Source organism: Protopterus annectens, chromosome 1.part1 (assembly GCF_019279795.1).
Source record: "Protopterus annectens isolate FY-2018-M chromosome 1.part1, PAN1.0, whole genome shotgun sequence".
Taxonomy (NCBI): domain Eukaryota; kingdom Metazoa; phylum Chordata; order Ceratodontiformes; family Protopteridae; genus Protopterus; species Protopterus annectens.
In genome coordinates, this window is record NC_056726.1 from 346,727,258 (window position 1) to 346,754,561 (window position 27,304).

Below are 27,304 nucleotides of genomic sequence, written 5' to 3' on the forward strand. Positions count from 1 at the left end.
ATACTGCCGACCAATGCCTCATGGGAATTGGGGAAATATACATGATCTCCGACATGTGCCGACATGGCATCCAGGAACTGGTGCAGTACCCTGGATGCTGATGCCTATGAGATCCCCATCATATCACCAGTTGGTCTCTGGAAGGTACCTGTTGCTAGTATTCTTAGGCCAACACATACCTTGGTTTCCACTGGGATGGGTTCCCCTCTGTTGGTTCTGTGTGTGAGGCATGGCCTGCACAGCTCAACAATTTGCTGCAGGAGGTCTCTGTCCAGTCTATAGCGCTCCACTATCTCCAGCTCATGTAACCCCTGGTAGGTGACCCTGGGCCTGTACACTCTTCTCCGTCTCCTCACTGTGGGTTGTCTGGCAGCATTTGCATTGTCACCACCCTCAGCAAGTCTCCTATGTCTCCTTATAACAGCTATGGCAGCCCCTAGCATGTTTGGTCTGAGTGCAGCTTTTTCAGTTTTCACTTCTAATAGCTTACTCCTGTCTTGCAGTGTCTCTTGAGAGAAACATACTGCAATGCTGTTTGCAGTGTTTTAAGTGCTGGGCTGGGCTACTACTCTGCCTGTGTAATTGCCTGCTTCTAATTGTTTTCATCTGCTAGCTCTACCAGTATTCCCTGCTAGCTTCCTACTATTTCTTCTGCTTCCTTTTTCCTCTCTGTTTCCTCAGGGGGGAGCAGACGTGCATACCAGCGAAAACACGCTCAAAGTGGCTACCACGCGTGCACACATGCTTAAAGGGATTAGAATCTGCTTACTCGGGTTAGAACGTGCGCACACCAGCGCAAACAGGTTTACAGATCTTTAAACAGGCTCCTACATGCTTACTCTGCCTTACACGCGTGCACTCACGCTTACACGCGCGCACTCTGTCTTACTCGCGCCTTCCAGCACGCACACGCGCACATGCATGCACAGCAAGAAACTTTGGTGTTAGCCACAGTGTACACCTTCCATTTCTTGACTTTCCCATGCTTATCTGTTGACACTCCTCTTTCTATGCTGTGTGACTGACATCTTTCACATACCACTTTGCTCCAATGAGCTTGATTTCTTTCTGACATTCCCCCCTGTGATGTCACCTATCTCCTACTCTGTTACTCCCCCTTATCTAACTCTTACACTACACGTAATGTGCTCATTTGCTATGTGACAGTGAGATTCACTATCCTACCACTCATTTACATAGGATTGCCTACTAATGCTTAGTTACGTGTCTTACACTCAGCTTCCCCCCTTAGCAACCACTAAACAGTGGCCATGTTGTTTTCAGTCTGCTAGTCCCTGCATTGTAAATCCATGCATTGCATAAAACCCACATTTGTGGGTTTATAACCTTTATTTTTATGTTTTATATAGCGCAGCCCATTTGCGCGGGGTTGCGCTGCATTTACACATCGCCAATCGCCGAAAAAAATTTTTTTTTTTCATGTTTGCATCGGGTTACTGTGCCAATGGCCACATATTTCGCCATTGGCATGGTGCCTGACACATATGCACACTTTATTTGGAGCTGACATGGCTCCATTGTGTTATTTGCAGAAACGTACTCACTTGTCAACTGAGTACATTTCTGCACCTAACACGACTCTTACACGGGCTGGTTTCAGCTTCGTGGATCACTAATCTACCTCATTTGCATGCCTTTCGGCTGCAAGTGAGGTAATTAGCATATCCATGCCCTGCCCGTGTAAGAGACGTTTTAGCTGGTCTCTTACACAGTATTTCGGGCTGTTCCTGGATCGCTATGGCTGCATGGAGTCTTACACAACTCTTAGACTCCGTGCAAGCCATCGTGAATCCTGCCCATGGTCTCTGCCATATGTGGTTCGAACTTGTAATATGTTCAATCTACTGAAGTAGATCCATATATATATATATATATATATATATATATATATATATATATATATATATATATATATATATATATATATATATATACATACATATTATATATGCATAGATAGATATAGATAGATATACCATGCCAGTAGAGGTGATGGAGGCACAGCTCCCAACATGGAGAGTGCATCGGGGACCTGCCCTCCTTCAAAACACTTGTATGTATTTTTATGTGTAGGGAATTTATACTGTGTTGGTTGCTTTTTAGTCAGTTATTTGTGCAGTTATGTGAGTATGTTCTGTTTGGTGTTTGGAAGTTCGCAATTTTTTATTTTCAACTTTTGTTGGTAGAATTGTGTGTGTGTGTATGTACACACACACACACACACACACTGAGCATTTGCAGGATTCAAACCCCTACCTAACTATGTTATGACACTTGTGAGAGACAAAGTAGCAGAGCACACTATTTGCATTACTGGGAGGCTTGCTTTCTCCTGCTGTACTTATAGGGTGCTGACATCATCAGTGTTTAGACAGTGGAATATGCAGCATGTGGTGTGTTGTACTAGTTGCCAAAAGGGACATTTGTCTTGCACATAGAATTGCACACACCCTACCCCCCCCCACATTCACACACTGAGCATTTGCAGGATTCAAACCCCTACCTAACTATGTTATGACACTTGTGGGAGACGCAGTAGCTGAGCGCGCTATTCAAATTACTGGGTATCATTTGTGCTCCTGACATATGTATAATGTGCTGACATCATTATTTATGAAGCGTATGTACATCTGTTACTATCCATCAGTAAGGGGGAGAGCATATATATGCATTAACTTTGCAGAGGCACAGTGGCCTACTGTACTGCGGAGGCAGATGCCAAATACACTGTGGATAGCCTTCTGTATTCCCTAGGGACAACAGCCTAGTATTGAACTCTACGGCCATATGTTTACCTGTCAGATGCAAGTATCTGTTGCTCATAAACTGTTTGTGGGTCTTTATTGCCATAGCTTTCCCTATCTCTATGAACAACTTGTGTACTGTGGCAGATGTTTGCGTATGAGTGGGATACACTACTTTACTTATGTCTCTGTTGTAATTTCACTGTGTGCACTGGGAAGATTTCTGTATTGTGGGAGGTTCCTGTATTAACACATACAAATGCCAGATATGTGTGTGCAACTGCTGAACTGTGACATGGCCTAAGTGTGTGAGCATGCCCAGTTCACAGTTTATATGGCTTCTTGACTGACACGTCTCATTCATCTAAGTGTGCGAGCATGCCCAGTGTGAACTTTCCATATGTTGAGATCTGTGGTCCACCACATTTGTGTTTGTGTGTGGACTTAATCTATATTTCACATGTACAGTTGAGTGTTGGACGTCAGGTTGTGTTCTTACTGCCCAACTGCTTTGTGTCTGAACCTAACAGGCATTATGCTGTGCCTGCAGGGTTGCCATGGGATAGTTTGCATACAATTGTCAACATCCTTTCATACTGACCAAACAGTGTATTGTCGTATAGTGTACTGGTTCAGTACTTTCACTGTGGTGGACAGTATCATCGGTTTCAGTCCTATCACTGCTTGTAATATTTATAGTGAGCACACTAGACTGGTTGAGGGCCAGTTGTGCAGATATGACCATGTTGCTTTTTGTTCAGTATGGACAACATAGAACAAGATCGTCCAACATTGTTAATGTATTCCACAACTTGTGTGGACAGTGACAAACAATGGCCATGTGCCCTAGGCCATTTGTAATGCTAGTCAGAGAGTGTTTGTCCTTCAACACACATATTTACTAGTATTTCCCATGACATATTTCAAGGTTAGTGTGCTGTGCCTCTGTCTACCCGTGACATACAGGTGATATCCAGGATACACCTACTATCTCCCATCCAGTCATCATGATTCCTCTGGATGACTGTCAATGAGGGACTCCCTGGATAACCTGTACTGGGAGTTTAGTCATGAGTGGAGTGAGCTTCTGGGTTATGGACCAATCGGTACAGCATGTCCTGTTTATGTCAGTGCTGGGGTTCAGGCCTGTCATATGCATAGGTCACCAGCATTCAGATTTTACATGGTACCAAATGTCCATTGATTCCAGCTTGGTCATGGCTTTATACATCAGGCACAGATCACCTCTAGCCAGGCGGTATGGCACTGTGTGGAGCTGCAGTTTGTTTAATCAGGCAACACATGGCATCTGTTACAGTTTGAGATCCTCCTGGTGGGGTATTTGTGGGGACTTTCCAGTTCATGCGGGTGTCTGCTAAGGTACATTCCACAAGGGCCATTGTACGCAATTGTGAGGCTGCTGATGGATGACTGGAGAGGCACAATGACCTCCCCTGACCTAGTTGTGCTTACCTTCATGATTAGGTGGGTATATGGTATGTTTCTGTAACCACTACAGACACATGGTTGTCACATGCAGGATATCTATCACCTTGTGTCCCCAGGACTCTTATTGCTCCTGATGTACTTAATGGATTAACACCTATGTGGTTATTTGTGGCCACGTACTATGTTTCTACAGGGGATGACTATACACTGTTCTGCATTTTGCTTGTTGACATGGCTGTGGCACCACTTGTCTGTTTCTATGTGTGCTTTTTGTAGGATGCTTGTGTCAGCTGGAGGGTCCGATATGGTGGGCAGTTTGTAGTCATCTGCGAACCTGTTCAGACACAGTCTTTCCATGTTGGCCTGTACCTATGTGACATATATACCATACAAGAGAGGTCCCAGGACCGTGCCTTGTGGGTTGCCAGTTGTACCTGGTTTGTAGTCTGACATGGCTGCAGCATTTCTGACCAGGTCAGTTCTGTCCTTGAGCTGGTTTGCAACCCATCTACTTGGATAGGGGTTTATAGTTAGGCTGGTGAGCTTATCTGTACTGAACAACTGGGGTATTGTATGGAAGGGTTTAGCAAGGTCCAGATAGGCTGTGTGAACCACATTCCCCTCATCAATGGCCTTGGTGCGTGTTTCACATGAGTCAGACATGTTTAAGGGGTAGGATCTGCCCTATGAAAGCCACACTGGGTAGGGTCCAATGTCTGTAGGTACCCAATCTCGTTATTCCTGGGGTCCATGATCATCCTCTCCATTACTTTGCCGACCAAGATAGTCAGGGTTGAGGGGTGATAGTTTGCAGTATCCATTCAGGCACCACCTTTGTGGTGAGGGACCACTGTTGCTGTACACTGCTCTTTGGGTACATATCCTGTGGTAAGACTGAGAGTGAGCAGTAGTGCTATTTGGTGTTCCATTCTTCTTACATTTCTTGTTGGACACAACCCAGGACACCATCTGGTACCATTGATGCTGTGTGGTTTGCTTTGTAGATGCTGGCTGTTACCTCAGCATCTGCAATGTCAGGGGGCCAGCACTCTACTGGGATAGATATTTGGCAGTTTGGTGCTGGTGGGGAGTTTGCAAAGAATCTGTTAGGTTGGATGTTGGCAATGTGTGTGGGTTTGGTGTATTGTTTGTGATATTTGAGTAATGCAGAGCATATCTGTGGATTATCACCATGGTTCCTACCATCAGTTAGGACAGCTGTGTGATTATCCTTTGTGTCCTGCACAATTTGTATCGTCATAGGTTCATAGGTTCATACTAGGTTATCTGCCCTGGCTATGTTTGAGCCTAGACAGACTGTGTGTGGCTTTCGACACCCCTTGCAATGTGCATATTATGCCCATTTAGGGTTTACTTTACTAGATGGCCCCCAGTGCACACCTACTATCTCCCATGCACTTGACCGGATTTCTCTTGTTGAGTATGAGTGTGGAGCTTAGCCTATCATGGACTGGGATTCTGTTCCAGAGTGTAAGGCGCCTCTGGGTTATGAATCTGTCCCACCAACACATCCTATTTATCTATGTGTTGAGGTTCAGATATCTCACTGTGGTGTCTCTGCTGGATTTGGAGTTTCTGCAGTGGAGCATGTCCATTCATTCTGGATTGGACATGGCCTTGTACATCAGGCATACATCGCCTCTGACTGGGCAGTATGCATGTGAATTGGGCTGGGGTTTCTTCAGCCAGGCAGCAGATGACAAATGTTTGGACCCTTTATCCTGTTGGTGAGGTACGTTTCGGGTCTTTCTAACTGCTGCAGGTGTCAGGTAAGGTACATCCAAAATGGGGCATTGTTCTCAAGAATGGGCCTGATAAGAGAAGAGTATGGGGGCACAGTGACCTCTCTTGATCTACATGTGCATCCTTTCATGTTAAGGTGGGCAATATAGCAGGTCTTCCTAGCCACCTTGGCAATGTGAGTGTCACATGATGGGTTACTGTCCACTTGTGTCCCTAGGTCCCTGATTACTTCTTCCGTACATAATGGATTACCACCTATGTCATAATTTGTGTGTGCCTTGTTTGGTATTTGGTGAGACATTCATACTCTGGAGTGTCTTCAGGAAGGCTGACTGGGGTTCCTGGGTTTGGGAGGGTGGTCTGTAGCAGGCTGCAAACTGGGACGCAGTTTGAGCCACTGTTACTGGCCCGTGGATAGTCCATGCTGCTTCTTGCTGCGGTACCAACCTGGGGGTGTGGTTATCCTTGACAATTGTTGATAGCCACACTCCTATTGTAGTTTGTTCCATGTTTTGGGGCTGTAAAGTATGGTATAAGGCATAACCTGGTAGTATTAGGGTGCTCTTCTGAGCCTTGACCCAGGTTTCTGTTACAGAACAGATATTACCATTCTCCATGCTGAGGTGGGTTTAGTCTGCATGCATCTTGCAGTTTAGACTTCTGGCATTGGGTAGCATTACGTCCAAGTTGTTATCCCTTGTGCTACCTATGGTGATGGGTTTGTGTTTCCAGCCTTACCTATTCAAGGCACAGTGGGGGTGACAACAGCCTTTGCCAGTATCCACATAGCCAGGTGTGCTGGGTGCGTGCCATCCCTAGCAGGTGGAGCATCATGTCTTGCTCGGCATGTCATCCCAGGCTGTCAGCCATTTGTTCCCCTTTGACTAATAGCAATACTTCAGCCAATTATTGTACTTGATCTTGTTGTCTTCATAGTGTGGCATCATGCTTGGTAAGGGTGAGATGTTAGGCAGGGTCATCATGTTTGCATATACTACATGGTGTTACATTGCTTAACACATGGCAATCATGCCTCAGGTGGTGCTGCAGGGCTGCCTATGTCGGATGCACATACTACACTCCCTGTACATGTATGAAAGCAGGTTGTGTCATGTTAGGCGTCACTTTTACTATATGAGTGAGTCAGAGAGGGGTATCATTCCCAGGGTTCCTACTGAGCCAGTGTATGTGCTATGCGTTGCCTCTTTGCCAAGGCCAGGGCATACTGGGCACGCCTTGTTCTGCCTACTGGAGCAGGCTCAGGTTGTTCCTCCTCCGAATCACGCTCTGCCTGTGATGGCCTTGGCAATGGTGGGGGGCTGTTTGTCCCGCCCCTATGCTGGTCCTGCTGCAGCTGTTTTCGCAGAATCATATTATGTAGCATTGCACATACCATGACAATTTGGGTACATGTAGTTGGTGAGTACTGCAAGGCTCCATCAGATGTGTCCAGGCACCAGAACCATGACTTGAGCAGCCCAAACACACGCTCTATTACATTTCGTGTTTGTGCGTGTGCCTCATTATGGCATTCTTGTTCAGGTGTGTGTGCATTTCTGATGGGTGTCATCAGCCACGGCTCCAGTGCATATCCAGCATCCCCCACTAAGCGACCATGTGGGATGTCCCCATTGGCAAATGTCTGGTACAGCTGCGTCAGATGCCAGATATGAGAATCATGGTAGCTTCCAGGGCAGCCAGCTCACACATTCGTTATTATGCCCTAGGCATCACACACGACCTAGCAGTTGATGGAGGGGAAGCCCTTGCGGTTAATGTAGGCCCTACCCCGCTCACCAGCTGGTGCCTTGATGCGTATATGCGTGCAGTCTATTGCACCCACCACCTCAGGGTATTCCGCTATTTGCTGGAAGTGTCGCATATTGCTGGCCAATGCCTTATGGGAATTGGGGAAATATACATGATCGCCGACATGTGCCGACATGGCATCCAGGAACTGGTGCAGTACCCTGGATGCTAATGCCTGTAAGATCCCCATCATATCACCAGTTGGTCTCTGGAAGGTACCTGTTGCTAGTATTCTTAGGCCAACACATACCTTGGTTTCCACTGGGATGGGTTCCCCTCTGTTGGTTCTGTGTGTGAGGCATGGCCTGCACAGCTCAACAATTTGCTGCAGGAGGTCTCTGTCCACTCTATAGTGCTCCACTATCTCCAGCTCATGTAACCCCTGGTAGGTGACCCTGGGCCTGTACACTCTTCTCTGTCTCCTCAATGTGGGTTGTCTGGCAGCATTTGCATTGTCACCACCCTCAGCAAGTCTCCTATGTCTCCTTATAACAGCTATGGCAGCCCCTAGCATGTTTGGTCTGAGTGCAGCTTTTTCAGTTTTCACTTCTAATAGCTTACTCCTGTCTTGCAGTGTCTCTTGAGAGAAACATACTGCAATGCTGTTTGCAGTGTTTTAAGTGCTGGGCTGGGCTACTATTCTGCCTGTGTAATTGCCTGCTTCAAATTGTTTTCATCTGCTAGCTCTACCAGTAGTTCCTGCTAGCTTCCTACTATTTCTTCTGCTTCCTTTTTCCTCTCTGTTTCCTCAGGGGGGAGCAGCGCGCATACCAGCGAAAACACGCTCACAGTGGCTACCACGCGTGCACACATGCTTACACGGATTAGAATCTGCTTATTTAGGTTAGAACGTGCACACACCAGCGCAAACAGGTTTACAGATCTTTAAACAGGCTCCTACATGCTTACTCTGCCTTACACGCACGCACTCACGCTTACACGCGCGCACTCTGTCTTACTCGTGCCTCCCAGCATGCACACGCGCACATGCACGCACAGCAAGAAACTTTGGTGTTAGCCACAGTGTACACCTTCCCATGCTTATCTGTTGACACTCCTCTTTCTATGCTGTGTGACTGACATCTTTCACATACCACTTTGCTCCAATGAGTTTGATTTCTTTCTGACATTCCCCCCTGTGATGTCACCTATCTCCTACTCTGTTACTCCCCCTTATCTAACTCTTACACTACACGGAATGTGCTCATTTGCTATGTGACAGTGAGATTCACTATCCTACCACTCATTTACATAGGATTGCCTACTAATGCTTAGTTACGTGTCTTACACTCAGCTTCCCCCCTTAGCAACCACTAAACGGAGGCCATGTTGTTTTCGGTCTGCTAGTCCCTGCATTGTAAATCCATGCATTGTATAAAACCCACATTTGTGGGTTTATAACCTTTATTTTTATGTTTTATATAGTGCAGCCCGTTTGCGCGGGGCTGCGCTGCATTTACACATCGCAGACCGCCGAAAAAAAAACAATTGTTTTTCATGATTGCATCGGGTTACCATACCAATGGCCACATATTTGGCCATTGGCATGCTGTCTGACACATATGCACACTTTATTTGGAGCTGACATGGCTCCATTGTGTTATTTGCAGAAACGTACTCAGTTGTCAACTGAGTACATTTCTGCACCTAACACGACTCTTACACGGGCTGGTTTCAGCTTTGTGGATCGCTAATCTACCTCATTTGCATGCCTTTCAGCTGCAAGTGAGGTAATTAGCATATCCACACCCTGCCCGTGTAAGAGACATTTTAGCTGGTCTCTTACACAGTATTTCGGGCTGTTCCTGGATCGCTATGGCTGCATGGAGTCTTACACAACTCTTAGACTCCGTGCAAGCCATCGTGAATCCTGCCCATGGTCTCTGCCATATGTGGTTCGAACTTGTAATATGTTCAATCTACTGAAGTAGAGCCATATATATATATAATATATATATATATATATATATATATATATATATATATATATATACATATTATGCATAGATAGATATAGATAGATATACCATGCCAGAAGAGATGATGGAGGCACAGCTCCCAACATGGAGAGTGCATCGGGGACCTGCCCTCCTGCAAAACACTTGTATGTATTTTTATGTGTTTTATGTGTAGGGAATTTATACTGTGTTTGTTGCTTTTTAGTAAGTTATTTTTGCAGTTATGTGAGTATGTTCTGTTTGGTGTTTGGAGGTTCGCAATTTTTTATTTTCAACTTTTGTTGGTAGAATTGTGTGTGTGTGTGTGTGTGTGTGTGTGTGTGTGTGTGTACACACACACACACACACACGTATATATACATATACATATACATATATATATATATATATATATATATATATATATATATATAGTTTCCAAAGACTTGTATCTAGAGTGTTTCTTCCCGGGCTTCACTGAAAACTGGCTGTGTCACAGTCAGACTTTCCCAGGAAATACGTGTTGAATAAATAAATATTATTTATATATATATATATATATATATATATATATATATATATGTATGTATATATATATATATATATATATATATATATATATATATATATATGTATACATAGATATATAGATATATATATAGATAGATAGATATAGTTTGTACAGGGAACAGCGGAGATAGTGGGCTTTTTTCATGTTTGTGGTACAGTATGGATTTGGAGTATGCTCTCTCTCCACTGTTGTCCGTCTGAAAGTTAGTTTGTGTATACATACATACACACACATATATATGGGTCACAGCCCCCCATGGCGTGCAGGAGAGTTTGTCACTCTCCAAAACACTTGTGTGTCTATATTTATGTGTATGGGATTCATATTTTATTTGATACTTTTTGTAATTTATTTACATAGTCACTGTTTTTTTTTATTTTGAACTTGTTAGCTTGCTGACAGAGTCATATATGTGTGCGTATGTGTATGTATATATACACATATCACTCACAATTAAAAAAGTTCACATCAAACTTTTTGCACTATATGGGGCCAAAACTAACTTCACTGAAAATGCAAGACTAGCCATAGCCAGATCTCACCTCTCCTCTACTGTTCTCAAATTTTCACTAACCTGCGCATGTCTAATTTACATCTACTTGATTCCTGCTATAATAAAATAGCAAAATTTGCTGCTGATATACCCAACAGGACCCATCATTGCCTTGTTCTCAAAAATTACATTGGCTTGAATTTCCCAGTCTGTTATCGCTCAATCAGCTCACCGATGCCCACTCCATTATCCACAAACCCAAAAACTGCCCTGCACTCTCCAACCTAGTGCAACTAAATACCAACCCCAGGACCCTTAGATAATCTGATAAACTTACACTTAAGGTAACTAAGTCCCATAATTACTTTGGTGACTCTCTCTTTTCCTTTAAAGTAGCCAAACAGTGGAACCTAATATCCCAGAATATCCTAAAAAACACAGGCAGTCATAGGTTCAAACAACTCCTAAAGGAATACCTTACTCAACAGTGGCTATGCTCCTGTAATACTCCTGGCTAGTTTCTCATGCCTTCAATCAAATGTATCTTTTCTGCTGTCTTTCTCCTTGTCTTACTTCTACCAAATAATGATAATACCACAATGGTTTATTTTAGTTATCTATCTTGTGAGCTTCATATTACTGTCTGTAGTAAGGCTTAGGAAATGTAATGTTTTCTCTTTTACATTCTTTTTTTGTAAATTGTGATTGTAGGCAACTGTTAAACCTTTTGTATATTCTTTGTAAATCTTTGTAAATTTTTGTAATCTTTTTTGTACTATTGTTATGGAGCTTTTCTCCCTGGGTCTCTGCTGAAAATGGGCTACTTGCCCAGCCGGACACTACTCGGTTAACAACTGTAAAGTGAAATAAATAAATAATTACTCTTTACCACTGTCATTAAAAAATAACATACTTTATTCTTGTTTTCAGTTAGACAGAACTAATCAACTTAATGTAAACTAAGAAAACAGCAAGTCCCTATAGTCTAACACTACACAGAAATGCAGTACAGGACCCTCACAAAAGCACAAACTCTCTTACAAGACACATAAAATGTATTAATTAAAACCATTAACTACAGAAAATATATAGTATTACAAATTATATTAAAAAAACATAGAAAAATCTTTGGCAATGTTTGCCACTAAAACTGAACTCACACCAGAGCAAAACTCACAAGGCCAGTCTCTACTTACAATAAACATAAAACAATACAGAACATATGCAAAAAATATATTTCAGTGATATATATTAAATACATATAAAATGTATTCCAATAATCCTCACAGATACTTACATAAAATGATTACTGAAATGATTGCTGAACCTTAAACACCATCACAAATAAGAAAGAATTGACCCTCAAAAAGTCATGCAAAGAACTAAATAAGTAAGGAATGCAAACAGAGAACTATTAATAAGTAACATCACTAAGAAAGAATTGCACATTCCGCGGTGGTGCAGCAGTAGTGTTGTTGCCTCACAGCAAGAGGTTCTCCCATTCGATTCTCAGCTGGAGTGCGGGGAGTGCCATCTGTGTGGAGTCTGCATGTCCTCTCCGCAGTTGGGTGGGCGTTCAAAAGACATGCGTAAATGGACGTGCCTTCGTTGAAGGTTGAATGTTGAGCTGGAACCTCGGCGTTCGTCAAAATCTACTGCCAATCATTAGCGGACCGGAGTTCTGCTGTGGCAACCCCTAACCAGGAAAAGCCAAAAGACAACAACTAAGAAAGAATTGCCCTCCTACAACTGAACTGGAATCATACGCCTTTAGTAAAGAAATCTAAAACAAAAAGCTGTATAAAAATGGATACAGTAAAATCATTACAACACAAAATGTACATTTACAATAAAACATTCCTAGGCATCCATATCCTCTCAAGTATCACACCAAATGCCACAGATGAACACAGTTATGTACATATGGATTTATACATGCATTTGTTCACATAACACATGCAAATACATAAAAATCACGTTAGGTTGGATGGGATAAGTCCCTTAAATAAATTACTAGAATTAAAAACAGAATCTTTGTTAGGATTTTAATAGCCTTCCCAAAATATGAAACTTTCAAATATCTTCAAAAGGACACATTGGATTTGCATGGTTATATCAAAGAAGACAGATAATTTACCACAAGCTTCCTCACAGGCTGGATATTCTCACACAGGACAAGGGAGTTTGATACACCCCAAAATCAAGCAACTGCAATGGACTGCCTGCATGACTCAATTTAGATTCCTTTTAAGCACCTTTTTCATGAGGGTGTGTTGCAGGTACTAAAGAAGGCAAGAATACCTGCTACAAGGCAAACAGAAAAGATTTTTAGTTGGTGCTTACCTATTAACTGTGGTCCAGTTATGGAGTATGTACCACTGGTGCTCAAATATTTATGTGAGTTACTGTCCTCTGGCCTTTGTTACTCTATAAAACTGAATCTTGTAGCCATTTCAGTTTATCTGCCCATGGATCGTCCTCTCTCTCTCTCTTCCCTGTTTGTGATCAAACAGTTTCTGAAAGGGGTGTTGCATATAAGATCCCCACCCAAACAATGCAATCTCAATTTTGTGCTAGAGAAATTGACTTTATCACCTTTTGATCCTGCGATTCTAGCTAATTTGAAGTTCATTACTTGAAAAATGAAACTATTTATTGCTCTGACATCTGCAAGATGAGTATCTGAGTTACAAGCTCTCATGGTAAAAGATTCTATGTAGTTTTCCACAGAGATAGGGTCACTCTGTCCAGTAACCTCTCATTCATACCTAACAAGGTCTCAGAATTCACTTTGAATTAAGCCATTTGTTTCCCAGTTTTCTATCCAGATCTTAAAAAACAAGGGAGAAAGGATTCTTCATACCTTGTTTGGGGTTGGGAGGGTGGCCTAATGGTTAAGGTGTTTACCTTACAAACACAAGGTGCAGGGTTTGAGTCTCCCAAGGGCTAATTAGCTAGGCTTAAAATGGCTTGCAAGGGCAGTTAGCCTAGTACTACCCTATGACTGTACATAGGTAATTCAAGTACTACCTTGACACAGGTGCTCCTGGACAATAATCCTTCTTCCACCCCTGTTGGGTAACCTTTGGTAATCAACCAATAAGCTACTGTAGCAGTGAAGATGATGAACATAGCACAGCTGTGTAAGTTACACTAACCCATGACAATAGATGTTTGAGTTCTTCACTGCTGCAGTAGTCACACCTACCCACCATCCTCCATAGCTGGTGTGGGTTGAAACTTCATTGTTACGGATTTTGTTGCTGGTTTTCAGATTTGGCTAGTATAACTGTTAGTTCAGAATGAGTTTCCCTTTTTTCTCCTTTGGGGGCAAGAAAGTCCTGAAGATTTTTAGTCACTCTGGCTGCTTTTATACTTCCATCCAACACAGATTAGTCTACAGAAAGCCAGAGTGACTGTGTTGGAGGGGTTAGAACTTTGGGAAGCTGGCCAGGTGCTGTATCCTTGGCAGGATACAATCCATAGGCTCCTGTAGCAATGAAGAATTTGAACATCTATTGTTATGGTTAATTGCAATGTACAGAACTGGACTTTCTGCAGTGAAGTCTAACTTTTTGACTGTTTTGATTGGGATATGCCACTGTCATAAGGGAAACCATTTTTAAAAACTTTCAGGGTCTGTACATTCAGATAGATTACCCTTAAATAAGAATCTGGAAGCTTTAAAGGGCTATATTTCTTGTTTCCAGAGCTCACTTAAAAAGGATTTTATGAAACTAAAAAGGTATGTCTCAAAAGGGGGGAGGTGGAGCTTGGCAATACGGAGTAAGCAGCTAATTCTCAGGCCTCCAGCGTAAAGGTCTGCCAGTCAGAAATTCACTTGTTCTTCTTTCCCCCTTTTTCACTAGATTTTCACTTGCTAGCCCTTTAATTATTTTTATTAATACTTCTTATGTTGGCTGATGTTCCTGATTTGGACTGCACTTTGTCTGCTTTCTTAAGCAGTGTGGACATTACTACCAAGTTAAATTCATAGGTTCACAGGTCTCAAATGCAATTTGGAGCAATGGATGGGGAATTGCAAATTCACACCTGGGACAGTGCCTATGTCCCTTACAACAGGGACAATCTGTAAGATACTCAATGCATAGGCACAAATCCATGCCACCCTCTTGCCCCTTGCAGCCATATATTGGGTAAAATCAGTTTATATTGGCTAGGCATGTAAGGCCTCTTAAGCCATTAGCCTAATAATTGCCTATGAATCTATGTCATATACCAAGGCAGATTAAAGTGAAACAAAACAGAATGCAGCCTTTGATCACTCACTATAAGGAGTCTACTGACCACACTAATGAGGACAGTCTCAGTACAGTGCTTTGATCTAAAACTGCACTGACAAGGCTTATGTAGCAGATTGAAACGTGATAAATAGCACTATATTGTTAAATAGATCACTTTTCCTTATACCCTTACCAATAAATAGAAGGTTACTGAATTGTAATCATTTTCTAAATCAATGAGATCCAAAGATTATTTAAAGACAATTGGAATGATTAGGGAATCTTTCAAGATGGAAGGAAATAATCTATCTCAAAAGGATTACTGAGAAATTAAGTAAATAACTGGAGCAAATAACTTAAGGCAAAATGTAACTGTCCGGGAACTCCAGATCACATTGGTTTGCTCACACAGATGAAACCAGTTCCACAACTGACTCACACCTGACTTAATTAAAATCTGCTCAATGAAAATAAAGATTACGCATGAGATGTTCATTACACTGTACCAAAGATGCATCCTTCTGGACGGCTTATTAAATCTTGGCAATCCCATTTGCAAAGAAATGTGCAGTGTCTTCACAATGAGATGTAGAAAAGATCATTCAGATTATTAAACAGACTTGGTTGAGCAACCTTCCTGCCACTTGAAAAAACATCACTAAACAGAGGTGATAGAGAAAAATAAATTTAATAAAAAAGAAAAATAACAACTCGGTTTCCATTTCTACAGTTCAGTGATAATAAGTCTCCTGAAACTATTATCTTAGCAAGTTCCATTAAATTAACCAAGATCTGTCTTGAAAACTGGAGCCATCATACCTCTCAACTGTCCAGATTTTCACAGAATGTCCAGATTTTTGCCTCATATTTTTGGTCCAATCCTCGTAAAATTTGTGATTTTCTGGCAAATCTATTGTTATGGTTAATTGCAATGTACAGAACTGGACTTTCTGCAGTGAAGTCTAACTTTTTGATTGTTTTGATTGGGATATGCCACTGTCATAAGGGAAACCATTTTTACAAACTTTCAGGGTCTGTACATTCAGATAGATTACGCTTAAATAAGAATCTGGAAGCTTTAAAGGGCTATATTTCTTGTTTCCAGAGCTCACTTAAAAAGGATTTTATGAACCTAAAAAGGTATGTCTCAAAAGGGGGGAGGTGGAGCTTGGCAATATGGAGTAAGCAGCATCTGGGAAACAGAAAAAAAAAATTAAGCTTGTTTCCTGCCTTTCCTGTTAAGTGGTATAGACTATTTGTAGGCTTCTGAGCCCCCAAGCCCTTCTGTGTTGGAGGGAAGCCTTCTAGCTTAGTTTTTTTTTTTCTTATAACTAGCCAGTTTTCTAGTTCCAGCACTCAAATCTGTTTCGTTGATCTCAGCACTTGTTCAGAAAAAAAAAAAAAATGTCATCTGCTTTTACTGTACTTGTGTTTCTACCTACTTTATTTTACTTTTGCATCATCTTAAAAGTACTCAGTTGTATGTATTACTGCTTGGTGTAACTCATTCTAAGCCTTTTGGTTTAAACACTTGGGCTTTGGACCAGTTGTTTTGCACTGAGAGGGTTTGTGGTCTGCACTGTAGTGGCAGAACAGGTAGCTTACATCCTTCTAGGTTGGGAACTGCTGATTGAGGGCTCAGAGTCTGTTATTCTAAAAGTGTATTAATTCTGGTTTAAGCACTTGGGCTTTCAGGCCAGTTATTTTACATTAAGAGGGTTCGTGGTCTACACTCTTGTGGGATGAGAGGCTGGACTCTGCCCTTCTGAGCTGGGAATTTCTGGTTAAAGGCTTATAGTGCATGCATATCTGAACTGCTTCTTACTGAAGTTGGTGCGCCTTGTTTGCTGTGGCATAGACTGGATTTGGGCCTGCTGGATCTAGCTTTGTTTGTGTAACTTGAGCACTAATCCAGGCATTCTCTAAAGTATTCAACTGTATTTATTACTGCTTGGTAGTAACTTGATTAAAGTGTAGCTATCATTCTAAGTCTTTTGGATTAAGCACTTGGGCTTCAGACCAGTTGTTTTACATTAGGAAGGTTTGTGGCATGCACAGTGGTGGCAGGACAGATAGCTTTCATCCTTCTAATTTGGGAACTGCTGATTGAGAGCCCAGTGTCTGTTATTCTTAAAGTGTATTAGTTCTGCTTTAAGCACTTGGGGTTCAGGCCAGTTATTTTACATTAAGAAGGTTCGTGGTCTGCACTCTTGTGGAAGAAGAGGCTGGACTCTGCCCTTCTGAGCTGGGAATTTCTGGTTAAAGGTTTATAGTGCCTGAATATTTGAACTGTATCTTACTGAAATTGGTACACCTTGTTTGCTGTAGCATAGACTAGATCCAGGCCTACTGAATCTATCTTTGTTTATATGCTTGTTGTTTGTTTGCTTGTTATTTCCCTGGAACGCTAACTCCACCTAATACGTGGCTTCTCAGCGCTTCTGTGGATCACTAATGATATCTGCATTGCTTACTGTACTAATTTCCTTGTTTCACTTGAAAGAAAGTTACTGTTTGTCGTTTTTGCATTTAAGTTACCTGTAACACATTGCACTTAAGTTACCTGGCACTTGCTCGCTAAAGCAATTATATGTCAGCATTAAAAATTAAAAGCACTACACCCTCACTCCCCACTGGCCCTTGTTTTCAATTATTAAGGAATTCCCAATATTATTCTAGCATGTCCAAAGGTCAGTTGTCAATCTCCTCTCCGGTCCAGCTGGTGAATCTGGGAATCTTGAGGCAATGTTACAACTGCCTCATGTACACAGACAACCCTCTCCTCCTCCCAACAAATTCCAACACATGTGAGAGATGCAACCATATAGCCAAACTGGAGGCTAAGCTCTCTCAACTCAGTACTGGCATAACCAGTCAGGAGGAGAAGGAAACCACACTCACTACAATTCCAGTCTCACATAGACCTACCACGGCAGCAAACCAAACACATAATCACACAAAAACATACTGAGGCTCTAAATAAAGATCTGCCTAAGCAGCAGAGACCTCCAAAGCAGACACCCAAGCAACCGCTACCCCAAAACAAAACACGTGCAACACATATCTCACAAAGCCAGTGTGCCGAACAGTCACAGCCCTTAAGACTAAACAACACACCTGATACACTTGTAATAGGTGACTCTATCGTCAGGCACACTGACGTCCCGCTCACCAGGCTGAAAAAGGAGAGGGTCATGGTGAGCAGCCTGTCGGGTGCTAGGATCCGCCACATAACACAAGCACTCAGGTCACTCCAAGGCAAGTACAAATATGACTCAGTCATTGTCCATGCTGGTGTGAATGACCTGAGACATACCTCCCTGGACTACATGAAAAGAGACATAAAGGAGCTCTCTGAGCATGTAGCCCAGGCCGGTATGACCCTGACCTTGAGTAGCATCTTACCCACACCAAGAATGATGCCACAATATGAAGACAAGATGATCAATTTCAGCAATTGGCTTAAGTACTGGTGTCATTCAAAGGGGATCCACTGCCTGTCAGCTTGGGATGATATGCTCGACAAGCCATGATGCTTCACTAGGGATGGCTTGCACCTGTCACCCCTGGGCTTTTGGATATTGGCAAAGGCTCTTGCTACCCCCATAGTGCCTTTTTTAGGCAAGGCTCAAAAGACAAACCCACCTCCATAGGTATCACAAGGGATAAGAAACTAAGAGAATGCTACTCAACGCCAGAAGTCTAAACCTCAAGATGCACGCACTCGAAACTCTCCTTAGCATGGAGAACATCGATATCTGTGCAGTAACAGAAACCTGGTTCAGGGCTCCCGAGAGCACCCCAGCACTACCAGGTTATACCTCATACCATGCTTTTCGGCCCAAAAACTTGGACCAAACCACAAAAGGAGGGGGGGTATCGATATTCATCAAAGATACCCACGCCTCCAGGTTGGTGGCAAAGCACGAAGCATCAGAGACTATCCATGTGCAACTAACAGTGGGTAAAACTGCCTTCCAGTTTATAGCCTGCTACAGACCACCCTCCCAAACCCAGGAATCCCACTCGGCCTTTCTGAGAACACTGGAAAATATGAAGGTCTCTCCAAACACCATTATATTGGGCGACTTCAACTACCCAAACATAGACTGGGAGCATTACTCTAGCTTCAAAACCCTAGCCCAAAGGTTCCTAGAATTTATAAACTCAAATGCTATGGAACAACTTGTTACCACTCCCACAAGAGGGGAAAACATACTGGACCTGATCATCACCAGCATGGGGACTCTATGCTCCAGACCAGAAGTGTATCCCTCACTGGTAAGATAAGACCATAAACTAATCTCACTGGATATCCACATCCCGACCCCACCCCCTGCCCAGAAAAAACACAGTGAAAAACTTCTCTAAAGCAAATTTCACACTCCTCAAAACCGAGGTGGAATCCTTCAAAGCCCCCGGGCCTGTGGAAAATACGGCCCAGACCGCAGAATCCTTTATAAACACATTCTATGAACACCTTCAGGAATGCATGGATCATGCAATCCCAAATAAAACCAAGACCCAATCCTCCAAAGGCAGACGTCCTGTCTGGTGGACCCCAGCCATAAACAAACTATACAATAGAAGGAGGAAGCTACTAAATGATAGAGCAAAATCCCAAAAAGGGAAGGCATCACTGATCAGTATTAGCAAAAAACTAAGGGCACTCATAAAATTGTCTAAGGCCAGCTTCGAGAGAAAAATTGCACAGGACACTAAGGATAATCACAAGGCTTTCTTTAGTTATGTTAGGAACCTGGGTGGTAATTCCCAGATATGCTCGAATTAGTCCAAAATGACAAAACATACACTGAACCCACAGACATTGCCAACATCCTAGCTGACAGGTTCAGCGCAAACTTCTCCCCCTCCCCACCAAAAGGGCAATTATCTATCCCAGCAGAGTGCTGCCCCCCTGACATCTCAGATGCTCAGGTAAGAGCCGCCCTCTCCAAAGCAAAAAACTCAGCATCAATGGGACCAGACGGTGTCCCGGGCTGCGTCCTACATGAACTCCAAGAAGAGCTAAACCCAAACATAAAACTACTGTTCAATCTCAGCCTTACTACAGGATATGTGCCCAAAGAGTGGCGTACAGCAACAGTGGTCCCTCTCCATAAAGGTTTGCCTCAACAGATCCTGGAAACTATCGCCCCATAAGCCTGACTAGCTTGGTCTGCAAAGCTATGGAAAGGATCATCATGGACCTCATAAATAAAGATATTGGGGACCTACAGACACTGGATCCTACCCAGTTCGGCTTTGTTAAGGGCAGATCCTGCCTCTTAAACCTGGTTGATTTCTTTGAAACAGTCACCAAGGCCATTGACGAGGGGAAGGTGGTCCACACAGCCTACCTGGACCTCGCAAAAGCCTTCGACAAAACACCCCACTCGGGCATTATAGATAAGCTCACCAGCTTAAATATAAACCCCTATGTCACTAGATGGATTGCAAACTGGCTCAAGGACAGAACCCACATGGTTAGAATTGCTGGAGCCATGTCAGACTCCAAACCAGTTACAAGTGGTGTCCCACAAGGCTCAGTCCTGGGACCTCTTTTGTTCGGTATATATTTCTCGGAGGTACAGGCCAACTCGGAAGGACTGTGGCTGACCAAGTTTGCAGATGACTGCAAACTGGGTGCCATAATTGACTCTCCAGCCGACACAAGCATCCTCCAAAAGGGCCTCATAGAAACAGACAACTGGTGCCAGAGCCATGGCCTCAAGCTAAATGCCAAAAGTGTATAGTCATCCCTTTGGCAAAACAAAGTGCCCACAAATTACAACATAGGTGGTAATCCATTAAGTACAGAAGAAGTAATTAGGGACCTGGGGACCCAAGTTGATAGCAATCTCTCATTTGACAACCACGTGGCCAAAGTGGTTAGAAAACATTTTATATAGCCCACCTAATCATGAAGGGATTCACATCTAGATCAGGGGAGGTCATCGTGCCTCTTTACTCATCCCTCATCAGGCCCATAATTGAGTACAATGCCCCTTTTGGGATGTACCTTACCAGACACCTACAGCAACTGGAAAGACCCCAAAAGTACCTCACCAAGAGGATCAAAGGGCTCAAACAGATGCCATATGCTGCCTGGTTAAAGAAACTCCAGCTCTACTCAGTGGCATACCGCCTGTTCAGAGGCGATCTGTGCCTGATGTATAAAGCCATGTCCAACCCAGAATTAATGGACATGCTGCACCTCAGAAAATCCAAATCCCATCGAGCCACGCTCGAGAGACTTGAACCTCAGCATTGAAATAAATAGGACATGCTGGAGGGACAGATTCATAACCCAGAGGCACACTTCACTCTGGAATAAAATCCCAGTCCAGGTTAGGCAGAGTCCCTCATTGACTCTCTTCAAGAGGAATCTTGATGAGTGGATGGGAGATCGTAGGTTTACCCCGGGTATCACTTCTGTGTCACTGTTAGACAGAGGCACAGTATACTAACCTCGAAAAAGGGCATAGCAAAATAAATTTAAAATGGGTGGCGAAAGCCAAACACATTCTGGCTAGGCTTATAAATGCCCTAGGGCAGATAGCCTAGTATGAACCTATGAACCTATGAACCTAATTCTCAGGCCTCCAGCGTAAAGGTCTGCCAGTCAGAAATTCGCTTGTTCTTTCCCCCTTTTTCACTAGATTTTCACTTGCTAGCCCTTTAATTATTTTTATTAATACTTCTTATGTTGGCTGATGTTCCTGATTTGGACTGCACTTTGTCTGCTTTCTTAAGCAGTGTGGACATTACTACCAAGTTAAATTCATAGGTTCACAGGTCTCAAATGCAATTTGGAGCAATGGATGGGGAATCGCAAATTCACACCTGGGACAGTGCCTATGTCCCTTACAACAGGGGCAATCTGTAAGATACTCAATGCATAGGCACAAATCCATGCCACCCTCTTGCCCCTTGCAGCCATATATTGGGTAAAATCAGTTTATATTGGCTAGGCATGTAAGGCCTCTTAAGCCATTAGACTAATAATTGCCTATGAATCTATGTCATATACCAAGACAGATTAAAGTGAAACAAAACAGAATGCAGCCTTTGATCACTCACTATAAGGAGTCCACTGACCACACTAATAAGGACAGTCTCAGTACAGTGCTTTGATCTAAAACTGCACTGACAAGGCTTATGTAGCAGATTGAAACGTGATAAATAGCACTATATTGTTAAATAGATCACTTTTCCTTATACCCTTACCAATAAATAGAAGGTTACTGAATTGTAATCATTTTCTAAATCAATGAGATCCAAAGATTATTTAAAGACAATTGGAATGATTAGGGAATCTTTCAAGATGGAAGGAAATAATCTATCTCAAAAGGATTACTGAGAAATTAAGTAAATAACTGGAGAAAATAACTTAAGGCAAAATGTAACTGTCCGGGAACTCCAGATCACATTGGTTTGCTCACACAGATGAAACCAGTTCCGCAACTGACTCACACCTGACTTAATTAAAATCTGCTCAATGAAAATAAAGATTATGCATGAGATGTTCATTACACTGTACCAAAGATGCATCCTTCTGGACGGCTTATTAAATCTTGGCAATCCCATTTGCAAAGAAATGTGCAGTGTCTTCACAATGAGATGTAGAAAAGATCCTTCAGATTATTAAACAGACTTGGTTGAGCAACCTTCCTGCCACTTGAAAAAACATCACTAAACAGAGGTGATAGAGAAAAATAAAGTTAATAAAAAAGAAAAATAACAACTCGGTTTACATTTCTACAGTTCAGTGATAATAAGTCTCCTGAAACTATTATCTTAGCAAGTTCCATTAAATTAACCAAGATCTGTCTTGAAAACTGAAGCCATCATACCTCTCAACTGTCCAGATTTTCACAGAATGTCCAGATTTTTGCCTCATATTTTTGGTCCACTCCTCGTAAAATTTGTGATTTTCTGGCAACTCACTAGGATGACTCCAGGACTGAAGTCACTAAATAATGATATACATTTGTGTTTTAGACTTCATATCCTTCAGAAAAATTCAGGCCAAGGCAAATCCTATTATTCTAGCACCTTTCTAAGTTTATAAAAGCAATATTTAAAATCTGTCCTTATTTTTAGGCCTTTGTCCCCCCATTCTGTCAGGGTCTGTTCAGATTTTTTGCATTAAGAAGCTGAGAAGTATGGAAAAGCCATCCTTTCTTTTGACATCCTCTTTTGAAAATCTAACCATTTTACAAGCACGGAAATGCAGCCATGATCCCTGGCACATGCTGCCAATGGACCCATACAGTGAACTCCCTCACTATACATGAACCTACCATCCAACTTGGTCCTTAAAACTATATAGCCTAAATGCTACACAAAAGAGATAACAGACAGAAAAGTCTGTCAAAAGGATACAACTTTTACACATCTTATTTCTATTTGAAATATACTTTGTAATGTTTTTTCTCAGTATTTGAATGTTTTTATCATTTTGATAAAAATGTTATGAAACCTACTAATAATTTCAAATTATAGTGTCAGACTCTGTGGCACAGTCAGAGCCCTTATTGTGACCCACCAGACCCAAGTTCATGCAGCAGACCTGAAGTAGAGAATGAAGGGTTGGAATGAGTGATTTAAGAGCTGATACGCCCAATCCAGGGGACAGTGGATTTCTTTTAAAACAACATCAGCAGCCATGACACACATAACTGGAGTGGTGGATCCTTTGAAGGCAAAATGCCAAGGTATCTGATGTGGTGGGAATAAATTTCACTCCAGTTACTTGTGTTGTGGCTCTTGATGTTGTTTTACAAGTTTTGCTTGTTTGCTCCTGTTCATTGCTTTGCATTATGTTGTTAGGATAGTGGATTTCTTGCCTGGTTAAAATCACAAGTGGAGGCCAGGAACTCCAGCCCTGGCAGAGAGAAGTGAGGACCAAGTGCAGATGGATTGTCTACAACAGAAATATGCCCAAGGTAGGGCATGAACATGCAGGGAGTGCAGTTAAGGGAATTTAATATATAAGAAAAAGTCTCTACTAAAATCAGGATGTGGCTGCCTGTTGAAATTCTGAAGACCATAATGATAATCCTTTAGACAGCAAAACTGAATGTGTGAAAGTGGTGCATATGTCCTAAGTCTGAGATTGCAATAGCCAGGAGTAACTCCCGCTCCAAGATACAGAAATCTAACTAGCATGGGTGTTAGGGGGGCACAGCCCTCATTAGAAGGTTCAGGGGATGCAACAGCAAGACTTGGAAACCTCTGCTATTTGCTTGAATTGCATGTATTTTTTTTTTTAAATGTTAGGACTCACAGGATTGGGTCTCCCACTTATATTAGGGTCCCTCAAGATGGCATCATACCAGTACATCACCATCTCATCTCTGCATTGCTGATAGAGAATACAGAGGGAAGAATATGTGTACATAAAATATTTCCAATATATCGTACAAAATTATTCAAAACTTCATATTTCAATTGCAATTAATCATTGTGAAACTTCAAAAACCACTCTTTAAAAGTAACTGCCAAAATCTGCTTAGTGCTGGCACAAAGACGTTACATAATATTACTTCATTTTTCAGTAGGTGAAATGAAGACAAGCTTCTTTACCTTCTTTTGCAAATCACTAATCAAATCCACCAACAGAGATTTGTCTCGTTGCAACTGCACCTTAATCTGTTCCTCCTTGAACACCAGAGCCTCCATCTCCTTGATTCTACTGCGATTTGTGGCACTGTGTAGGTCTTTTGATAATGCTTCACTCTCAAGGGCATTAATCTGTTTAGAAAAGGAAGTGGAGATAACAAAGTCTAGTGAATTAAAATGTTATGTGCTTGAATTGCTAACTGACTGACTAGTTATTCCACGTTTTTCACCATACATTATATCCCTGAGAAATAAGCAGTTTTAACCGCAGCAGAGAACTTTCTCCTCAAAACTCCAAATTCAGGTCAGCAAATTTTGGACTGTAGCAATGAATCTGATGAATGAGTATTGACAAGAAGTAATACAGCATATACTGACAGGAAAGTAAAGTTGTGTGGGTAAACTTACCATAACAGTAGATGTTCAAATGATCACTGCTGCAGCAGCCTTAGCTATATGGGTTATATCTTGCTAGGAATTTAGCAGCCAGCCAGCTTCCAAAGCTTCAGGCCACTTTCCATGTGCCCATATTGTTAGACAGTTCAAGCTCAGCTGACTAAAAGACAGGTTTGGGTGAAAAGCCCTTCAGTGCTTGTATGCTAACAGAGACAGGGTGGCCAAGTCCTCAGAGGGCATTGAAAGGAACAAAAAAAAATGTCCACACCATGGCATACAAAACATGTGAAAAATCAAGGGGGATGGGGAGATGGAGGGAGTGGTTATGCAGCAGTAGTGATTCAAACATCTAATGTTATGGTAAGTTTACTTACACAGCTGTACAATGTTCATCATATTGATCACTGCTGTGGTACCCTAAGCTATAATAGTAGATTACCATAGCTTAGAACATCTGGGAGATGGAAGGGGAAGGGCCCAGTAGCCTTTAGAAAATGGTCCTAGCAAAGTCTAACCTAGACCCAGAGAAGGAATCCAGTGTGTAGTGCTTTGTAAAAGTATGTACAGGTCACCAATGTGTTGCTTCTAGAGTACTTCTAAAGTCTAACCCTTTCCAAAAAGACATAGATGAAGTTAGGTCCCTGGCAGAGTGTGCCTTTATCCTGCCTAGTATAAATTTGTTGTTGTGGAAATAACAAAAGGTAATAGCTTGAGACAACTAATTACAAATAGTCTGATTTGACACAGGTTGTCATTTCTTCTCACTTACACAAGAAATGAACAACTTATCAGAAGTCTGAAAGATTTTGTTCTGTAAAGATAGCACCTGGGTTATCTGTGGTCATCCAAAGTATGAAGTATCTTTTCTACATTATTTTGGTCTTCAGTGAAGAACAGAGAGAGCTGGACAGTTTGGCTTAAAGTAAAATCAGATACCATTTTAGGCATAAAAGAAGGATTAAGTCTCAAAGAAACCCTGTCTCTGTGGAAAACGAGATATGGTTGACCCACCATAAGAGCTTGCAACTCAGATACTCTTCTTACAGAGGTCAGAGCAATCAGTAAAACTGTTTTCCATGTTAAGAACCTCAAGTCAGTCAGATAAGATTGTTCAAATGGAGCAAGTGCTAGCTTCTGTAACACAAAATTATAATCCCAAGGAGGATCCACCATTTTTGGAGGCATCTTCTGCAATACCTCTTTCAAAAAACATTTTGATATTAGAATGCATTGAAAAAGAGGGATCCAAGGGTGGATATGCTGCAATGGTGGCAAATGAACTTTGACAGAGCAGTAAGACAGCCCATAGGAAAGTAACTCATAGAAATATTGTAAAACCAGCAAAACACTAGCCCTGAATAGGTGCTGGTCATGTTGTTGGCATCAACTAGAAAACATTTTCCATTTGCTAATATATGACCTTCTAGTAACTGATTTTTTTGCCTCCTTTAGTACCTGCTGCATGTCCTCAGTAAACAGGTGCCTAAAAGGTAATAAGATCTTATCTTCCAGGCAGTCAGATGAAGTTGTTTAAGGTCAGGATGTATCAAACACCCCTGTTCTTTTGTGAGTAGATCCAATCTGCGAGGAAGTGTGTGGGAATTGCACCTGTTCAATTTAAAAAGAAGGGAGAACAACAGTTACCTGGGCCAGGAGGAAGCCACCACAATGATCTCGAGGGATTCCTTCTGAATCTTGAGAAGTACCCTGGATATCAGTTGCAAGGGTGAAGAAGCATACAAGAACATTCCTTTCCAATGAAAAGAGATGAGGCTGGCTTTGTTCTCCGAGATACCTTACACTTTTATCATCTTTGATACTGCTCCCAAGAGGAGTTGCAGGTGTCTTTGGTGACTGACTGCTTTGGAGCAGGAAAAGAGTTGGATTTGGGGAAATTTGATATCTCCACCAAGTGATTTATCTTCTTACAAATCCCAGAACTGGAATATGAAGAGATAATGGGTGTTTGTGCTGGGACCAGAGACTATTGTATCTTTCTCATGTCTAGTCTTGCAAGTGACATAATGAGAATCATAGATACCATGATACCCAAAATCTTGTGATATTCTCCTACAGTAACCAAAGTCCGAGTGGAAAACCTCTGAAATACATCTAAATATAGATCTATTTTTTTTCCTGTGGAAGAAAAACTCTTCGTATTGAGGTGTCTAGCAGACACCCCAAGAACACAGTCCTGTGTTGTTGAGTAAAATAAAAAAATATTTTTGAATGTTCTCCTGGAATCCTAG

The 27,304-nt window shown here is 42.1% G+C and overlaps 1 protein-coding gene across 1 annotated transcript in view; it reads right to left on the minus strand.

The window, feature by feature from the left end:
- Positions 1–27,304, minus strand: part of LOC122804958 (cytadherence high molecular weight protein 2-like) — a 699,628-nt gene that overhangs the window by 58,110 nt on the left and 614,214 nt on the right. Inside the window, exon 8 of the mRNA XM_044075199.1 lies at positions 24,624–24,791. Within this exon, the coding sequence (XP_043931134.1) occupies positions 24,624–24,791 (168 nt within the window). The remainder of the gene's footprint in view (positions 1–24,623; positions 24,792–27,304) is intronic.